This window comes from Lottia gigantea (assembly GCF_000327385.1).
Source record: "Lottia gigantea unplaced genomic scaffold LOTGIsca_147, whole genome shotgun sequence".
NCBI classification, from domain to species: domain Eukaryota; kingdom Metazoa; phylum Mollusca; class Gastropoda; family Lottiidae; genus Lottia; species Lottia gigantea.
This window is the reverse complement of record NW_008707746.1, coordinates 58,525-67,415: the sequence shown is the minus strand read 5'-3', so window position 1 is coordinate 67,415 and position 8,891 is coordinate 58,525. Positions and strand designations below refer to the sequence as shown.

At 35.8% G+C, this 8,891-nt stretch overlaps 1 protein-coding gene across 1 annotated transcript; it reads left to right on the top strand.

The window, feature by feature from the left end:
• Window positions 1-359: 359 nt before the first annotated feature.
• LOTGIDRAFT_238472 (hypothetical protein) lies at window positions 360-8,336 on the top strand (the record flags this gene model as incomplete). Its single annotated transcript, XM_009050210.1, has 6 exons — window positions 360-429; window positions 2,030-2,121; window positions 2,382-2,526; window positions 3,192-3,388; window positions 7,268-7,643; window positions 8,067-8,336. 6 exons carry the CDS (start codon window positions 360-362, stop codon window positions 8,282-8,284), a joined length of 1,098 nt encoding a protein of 365 aa, XP_009048458.1. The 3' UTR covers window positions 8,285-8,336.
• Between the last annotated feature and the right edge of the window lie 555 nt (window positions 8,337-8,891).

Sequence of the window (8,891 nt, the reverse complement as noted above, 5' to 3'; positions counted from 1 at the left end):
TTGCGAACTCGATTCATTGATCACAATATAGCCTATGTCTAGTGGCAGTTGCTTTGTTGTTCTATATTGAATCTACATTCAGTTATAACGCAGTTTGCTCTGATGGAATAAACTGTTAGAGCGTTGCGTATAAACAGTTTGCTCAAATGAAATGAACTTTAAAGCACTGCGACAAATAGTTAAATGAAAGTTTCTGTGAGAAGTTGAATTAAACGTTTTATTTAAAGTTATTTTGGTGTGAATTTTGCAATTTGACTATGAGTGAAATGGTGACAAACTGTTTGTGCTTGGTGGAAGTATAGTCCAATTTTATAGATTGATTTGTTCAAACTTTATGCACAAAAGACTAAATATCAAAGATGCCTATACAGTATTTTAATCGTTCTAATCCGTGGCAATTCTACAAAAAGTGTGCAGATGCGTCCAAGAGTAAGTATGAATTGCCTAACTTAGGGACAACGATTGGGAAATATGTTCAAAGGTAAGTATGGAACTGCCTAACTTAGTGACAAAGATAAAGTATGGAATTGCCTAACAAGGGGGAACAAGATTGGGAAATGTGTTCAAAGGTAAGTATGGAATTGCCTAACTTATAGGCAAAGATTGGGAAATGTGTTCAAAAGTAAGTATGGACTTGCCTAACTTAGTGACAAAGATTGGGAAATGTCTCCAAAGGTAAGTATGGAATTGCCTAACTTAGTGACAAAGATTGGGAAATGTCTCCAAAGGTAAGGATGGAATTGCCTAACTTAGGGACAAAGATTGGGAAATGTTTCCAAATTTAAGTATGGAATTGCCTAACAAAGGGATAAAGATTGGGAAATGTCTCCAAAGGTAAAAGACAAAAAGTAAATAGGTACAAAGCAGGTATCAAAGTGCCTAACTTCTGCTCGAAGATACCAATATTTGCCTGTGGGACAAAATCGGAAAAAATTGTCCGCAAAATTTTTTTAAGGTGCCTTACTTAAAGTTAAAGGCAAATATTTGCAGATGCCTAAATTCAGAACGTAATTGGGTTTTGGGTTCAAATTGCCGAATTGAGGCACAATTAAAGTGAAAATGCGTCATTTGTGGAACTTAGGCACAAGATGTATTTAATATTTCTATATAATTCAGGCACGGATCAGAAATCGTGTGACCCGGCCGGTTTTTGAGTTCTGTAAAAATATGCGATCCGGTTTCGACTTGGTGGCACTACCTAGAGGAGCCTAACCCGTGTCGTATTTCGGGGTGGTGTGTTTGCCCATGCGCCCTCAGGCCTGTAATGTGTCAGGTTTTTGGAATATTGATTTATATTTATGAACGTCAGTTTTCTCCGTGTGATTTGAATAATGATTTATATATTTTGTATACCAGGTTTCTCTTTGTAGTTTTGTTATAATATTAATTGTCAATTTCTTCTTGTGATATTAATGTATATTGATGTATCAGTTTCTAAATATGATGAAAGGTATATAGGTATATATTAGTTTTCTCCTTATGATTTGAATAATGGTTTTTAGGGTAGCCGCGGTGGTTCAGTGAGTTAGACGCTTGCTCGCAACCTGAAGGTCCAGGGTTCCATCCCGGCATAGGTCGAGATAATACCTTTGGATTTTTCAACCCGATTTCCCCCTGTCAGTGATGCAGGTACGAGGGGCTGACATGGAAAAAGCGTCTAGTCGTTCGGATGGGACAATAAACCGAGCCCCCGTGTGCTACAGGCACGTTAAAGATCCCTCGACAGCTGGAAATCGAAAAAGAACAGGCTAATGCCGCTGTCCTGGTAAAATTTCCCTCATTGCACCCTGCATGGCGTTGTCCGTCTTCATTAGCCCACATGGTGCAGAAAAGTAGGACGTAAAACTCCATTCATTTCATTTTTTTCATTGAATAATGGTTTGTATATTGAAACATCAATGTTCTTCTTGTGATATGAATAATAGTTACGATAGGAATATATTTTTCGCGACTTTCACGAACCAAAATTGCATCAAATCTTCTAGCCCTTATAACCCTTTTAACTCCTTTCTTTTTTTGGGAATTTCAGGTGTTCCGCCCGGGGGACATATATTATGTCGTGTTTGTGGGGACAAGGCCTCAGGCTTTCACTATGGTGTTTTTTCTTGCGAAGGTTGCAAAGTAAGTGTTTTCATTAACTTTCATAATTTCCTCTAAAATTTAAAAAATACAAATGTAATATGCTAGCATTTTAATATTTAAACTCGTGATCATATTTTGTACAGTGGTTCGTTTTCATATGAAAAAAAAAGAAATACGAGTCATTCGGTACAACACATGAGAAATTTAACTATTATACAAAATATGTGACAGAGCATACATGCAGAACAATATCTTGTTTGGATTCACATCTTTACTAATATTCATTTGTTAATTTTCAGGGATTTTTCCGACGTACAATCCGGCAGAATATCACCTACAAGCCATGTGGCAACATGAAGGGCTGTCTCATCATGAGAATTAGCAGGAACCGCTGTCAATTCTGTCGGTTAAATAAATGTGTTAGTGTCGGCATGTCCCACGAATGTACGTTTTTTTAACCCTAGTTCTAATCTTGCTATTATTTTGTCACATTTTACATTGTCACTTTTTTGTCAGTTGTCACAAAATTAATGTACGAGCTTTTTCTCTCTATGTGGACGTATATTGTCTGCACCCCTGCCCGTCCGTCGGTCCGTCCGTCAACATTTGCTTGTAAACGCTCTAAAAACTAGATTTTTTGATAGAATCAAATAAAATTCGGTATGTGTATACATATTCATAAAAAGATCAAGTTCGAATTTGAGCTATTTTCGACCGTTAGAAGCAGAGTTATTGCCCTGGCCCCAAAATCTTTAATATTACCATCCGCATGCCGTGGTGGGCGTATATGGTGTGGTTTTTCTTACGAATGTACCCACATTTTCAATATTTGTTCCAAGTCTTACGAAACTACCTTTTTATTGGTAGTTTTCGGTCTGAGCATCATTAGTGTATATAAATTTTGTAGGGAACTATCACTGCCTCTCGGTGTTTCGCTACCCCACAATCCGTCATTGTTTTACTTGACACGTTTCGATTGGTTGAACAAGAATTTTAGAGAACGGGGCTGTGGTAGTAAAGTGGTTAGATTACAATGAAGAAGAAAAATATCACGAGAGAATGTATGTTTTGTTTTAATAGCTGATTTCTCCGTGTTTTGATCATTTCAGCGGTAAGACTGGGTCGCTGTCCTAAAAAAGACCGCCCTGCCAGTAACAGCTTCTTTGTTCTACCACAGAACCAGAGTGGGGCAGTGGATATTGACAAGCAAGTCAAAACAGAGCAAATGATACTTTCAATACACGATGCCTTCAAATTAGCTGTTAAGGAATTCGACAGAGTAGCTTTTGAATTGTCTCCTAGTGAAGTAAGTATGAGTCTTATTATAAAGAGTGGGGGTGGGGGAGTGGCGTCTCTATGAAAAATTTTGGAGGGAGAAGGGCATGTAGGGGCTCCCAGGTAATTCTTTCGCTAAGTAAAATGATACGAAATTGTGTGTAGGGTATGGAGGGCGTGGGTGAGTCGAGCTAGTCTACGGAAGCCTAAGATAAACTCTACTTGGAGGACAAGACCCAGTTGGAACTTGCGACTGGCAGAATCTGAGGGCAACTTTGGTCGGTGTTATTACACATTCGGTGTAATAGAAAGGAATGAGGTAGGTAGGTAGGTAGATGACAAGTTAACGTTCGCTTCCAGCGAATGGTGATATCACAAACTAGGTAGTTGTTGGTAGATGACAAGTTAATGGTTCGCTTCCAGCGAATGGTGATATCACAAACTAGGTAGTTGTTGGTAGATGACAAGTTAATGGTTCGCTTCCAGCGGATGCTGATACCACAAACTAGGCAGTTGTTGATAGTCGTAGTAGTTGGTAGTTGGATTGGTTCAAATTGGATGATTCTGTGTTGTTGGTTTGGTTGTTGATTCTTCGTTAGATCTGGTCGGATCGAATGACATGGCGGTGAAACTCGGCCCTGGATGGTGGGGCGTGAGTTACTCGATCTCCTTCATTCTTCCAAACTCGTTCTGATCATGGAAATGAATGAGGGCCCAGCATGTATTTTATGGCAAAGGGCTTGGGATAAGTTTAGTAAGAGCGCTCGAAGGTTGATTGGTTGGTAGATTTAAGCGCTAGAATAAGGGGTGTTCAGGATTTAAATAGATATCTCAATAATGGCATGCCAGACCACCCGAACCCCTCCCTAACCTAATACACATCACCGGAGATAATAGTGCCCTAGGGATCTAAGGTATGTCAGTATAACGTGTCACCTAATTCTATAATGAATCACTGGTAATGACGTTTGATAACTCGAGGTTGGAGAGAACGTTCTATATTGAAATAATGGTTCTCAGATCGAATTTTTTCTCCGATTTTCTTGATGAGAATTCGAACATGCTGTACTAAATAAAAACATACGAAAACATCGTTAAGGAACCTTTGAAATTGGCATTATGAAATCGAATGCAGTTATAAGTTTAAACAGGGTGCTTAAGATAGGGGGTTTGAAATTACAGTATCTAATTTTTTAGGAAAATACAAACTTTGAGTTTCGAAATCAGTATAAATAATGAATCGTACTCTTACGTAATGCATTTCTGCATTTTAGTAATGTTCTTTAAGACATACCACGCCTAGCGTCGTACAATGAGAGAAATTTTGTCACGAATGTGGCTTTGACTACTATCCCGCTTTGCGATCTTAAACAAAATTCCCTTCTACCAATTTAATCGACGAATTCTCCGAAATATGAATTTAAAAGTAAACGTTCAGTGAATTCTAGTTAAAATGAACTTTAGTCCGATAACAGTTTGACCTTGGAGCAAAAAAAACGAGGTCACAAGTATTCTCGTGTGTCAATATGACAGTTTTATCTCAACTCGGCTATGACCTATATCAAGTCACACGGCATTTGATTGGTTGAGTCTTCTGTAGCACGCGACGAACCGTTAAGACGACTTCTGATTGGTCAATTCTGGCAACAAGGAAGTAATGTTAAATGAGGCCGACACTCGATAATAGACCTAGTATTTCTACAGTGAGTAGGCGAACGATTGGGAGGGTGTTTTGCAATTTAACTTGGGGGTGTCTTGATATAGTGTAAATTAAGGTTGTAAAACTGTGATATTTCACGATTGTTAGTTTAGTGTTTCAAAGGTTAGTTGGAAAGGGTGAGGTATCATCGTCAAATAAAATATCGAAAGCACTGGTCATGACATCAGATTGTTTTGAGGTTTTCTTGTGGCTTCTAAGTGATTATATTTAATGGTAACATATTCGGATACCGAAAGTAATGGCAGTGGCATCAGATTAATATTTAAAGTGGCCGACTAGTGGCAATGGTCATAGAGGTCAATTCTAATACTGGTCAGACTAAATGTCAAAAGTAGCCTACATGCTGTACAGACGTCATCAATTTTTTTGTCTAGAGAGGGATTCTAACGTAAGACACATAATCACCTAGCAGACGATAGTCAATAAGGTTATAAATCATTGATTGATTCTTATTAGGCAACGTTATGCAGGATGTAAAAAAGGAGAATTTTTCTTGAACAAAAACCATGAACCTACTCTCTTGGGCTAACCAATATTCTTTAACGTGCACTAGTGTATAGTACACCTTGCCTTGGATACCGAGTTGGAAAATCCGATCTATCGATCGGACCCTGCACTCTTATTAGGATCGGGAAGAAACGTCTAACTCACTGATCCACTAGGCTTAAAAGCTTGAAATAATAAAATTTGAACAATTTCTCTAACCATTTTAAATGACACAAGTCTTTCATTTTCGAACATCAGACTTCTTTCGTACTTTTAAGCTTGCAGTTGGTTTGTCACTGAGATTTAAGAGCTTAAAGTTATAGCTTGTTTCTCTGAAGAGCTTAAAGTCAGCTTGCCACTGATATATAAGAGCTTTAAATCTGTTGGCCATTGAGTTTTAAGAAAGCTTAAAGTCGGTTTGCCGCTTAGTTTTAAGAAAGCTTAAAATTGGTTTGCCATTAAGTTTTAAGAAAGCTTAAAGTCGGTTTGCCGCTTAGTTTTAAGAAAGCTTAAAATTGGTTTGCCATTAAGCTTTAAGAAAGCTTAAAGTCGGTTTGCCGCTTAGTTTTAAGAAAGCTTAAAATTGGTTTGCCATTAAGTTTTAAGAAAGCTTAAAGTCGGTTTGCCATTAAGTCTTAAGAAAGTTTAAAATTGGTTTACCGTTAAGTTTTAAGAAAGTTTAAAATTGGTTTGCCATTAAGTTTTAAGAAAGCTTAAAGTCGGTTTGCCATTAAGTTTTAAGAAAGCTTGAAGTCGATTTGCCATTGATTTTTAAGATAGTTTAAAATTGGTTTGCCACTAAGTTTTAAGAAAGCTTAAAGTCGGTTTGCCATTAAGTTTTAAGAAAGTTTAAAATTTGTTTGCCATTAAGTTTTATGAAAGTTTAAAATTGGTTTACCATTGAGTTTTAAGATAGTTTAAAATTGGTTTGCCATTAAGTTTTAAGAAAGTTTAAAATTTGTTTGCCACTTACTTCAAAGAAAGTTTAAAATTGGTTTGCCATTAAGTTTTATGAAAGTTTAAAATTGGTTTACCATTGAGTTTTAAGATAGTTTAAAATTGGTTTGCCATTAAGTTTTAAGAAAGCTTAAAATTTGTTTGCCACTTACTTTTAAGAAAGTTTAAAATTGGTTTGCCATTAAGTTTTATGAAAGTTTAAAATTGGTTTACCATTGAATTTTAAGAGCTTCAAGTGAGTAAGCCAATTGTAAATAGGAGCTTAAAATTGGTTTGCCGTGAAGTTTTAAGAAAGCTAAAAGTCAGTTTGCCAATGATTTTTTAGAATGTTTAGAATTGGTTTGCCACTGAGATTTAAACGCTTAAAGTTGGGTTTCCTTATTTTTGTTAATGTTAATTTAAGCAAACAATTTGATAAATCGGTGTTTCTAATGAATTATCATGTATTCTTAATCATATCATTATGTTCTTATTGCATATAATTAAAAGTTTTAACCAATCATAAATGTCCATGTATGTACAGTCTGGATAAACTAAAAAGACTTTTTGACCTTTCTTGATCGGTCACTCATTGGAATTCTGCTGGTAATTCTCTTCTAATTATGAATTAATTATGGACATGTGAGGCAAACTGGTATTTTTCGAAGTCATTAGAACACCTCTACTTTCTATTCATATAAGTATTAGCATTTTCATTTTCAAAAATAAGGGAACCCATCTTTAAAGCTTAAAGTTATATTCTTTCAGATAGTCAAGCTGCAATCAAAAGAAGATTCGCAGAATATTTATGTTCGCTATCTACCTTGTATAGTCAAATGCATCACTACATTCGCGAAAGAAATTCCTCAGTTCTTGGACCTCTCCTTGGACGAACAGAGACTCTTGGTCAAAGGGTGCCTTTTAGAAGTTGCAGCAATCCACGACTCGACGCATATACTTCACTCCGAGGAAAAGTGGGAAGATGAAAAGTTAAAATTCCGTTTAGACACGAAACATTGGAACGAGTATGGTTTATTGGGCGAAGTATTCCACCATATGTACGACGTGGTGGGAAAATTACGGAAATACGAACTGACTGATGTAGAATTATCTTTATTATGTGCTATGGTTTTATTTTGTCCAGGTAAGAATGATAAAATTGTATTTTTTTTAACAACGGAGCACAAATTTATAGTATACTACTCCATTTTTTTGTTACGTGATCATTATGGATAAATTATTTTCTTATATTGCATATAATTAAAGTTTTAACCAATCATAAATGTCCATGTATGTACAGTCTGGATAAACAAAAAAAGACTCTTTGACCTTTCTTGATCGGTCACTCATTGAAATTCTGCTGGCAATTCTATTCTAATTTAGCTAATTATGAATTAATTATGGACATGTGAGACAAACTGGTATTTTTCCAAGTCATTAGAACACCTCTACTTTCTATTCATATAAGTATTAGCATTTTGATTTTCATAAATGAAAAAGAGGGAAACCATCTTTAAATTCTACATAGCAAGTTATATATATTATTTTGCCATTCTTTCCACTTCAGATCGTGAAGGGTTGAAAACAGTTAAAATGTTGGAGAATTTGGAAATGGACTTATCGATGGCATTAAAGTGCCAGTTACTGTTGAATCACGGCAATGGTTCTATGTTATTTGTGCGGTGTATTGAAACAGTGGTCGCTTTAAGGACAATAACCACTAAATATTTAGACAAACTTCTGGATGCTCATGTATTACTGGACATGACAAACTCCATTGCCTAAATTTCGAACCCCTGTGATTTGACCTTGGTCCCGTTTCAAAAATACTTTACTTAAGAATGATTTTGAGAATTCGCTTTATCTGATTGGCATAATAGGCCTACTAGAATTGATTTTAAGTTTAACCAATCAGATTACTGTATGAGTTACCTTCATTACAATATGACCAATTAGAAAATCCCGAATGATACTGTAATTTGATGAGTTAAAGGGATACCACGTCTTAGAATTAACATAAAATTGAAGAATTTTAAACTTGGCCAATAAGAGCCAGAAGATATACCTGGTGTCATAAATAACATAACAGGATCCTTATATAATCCGATAAATCCAAAAAACTTAGTAATTATCCATAAATATGCAATTAACTATTGAAAAACGTTTAATATCAAGATTAAGCGTTTTTCAATAATTACTTAGTTGTTATGAATTTTCCAATTTTCTAGATTTCACAGGGATTCTGTTGTAACTTCATGACACCAGGTAAGTTCACTGATGAATATATACTCATATTGACCATTTCGAGAACTTATTATGTTCATTCTAAGACGTAGTATCACTTAAATATAGCTAAACTTAAATTCAGTTTGAGTGATTGACCAATCAGATG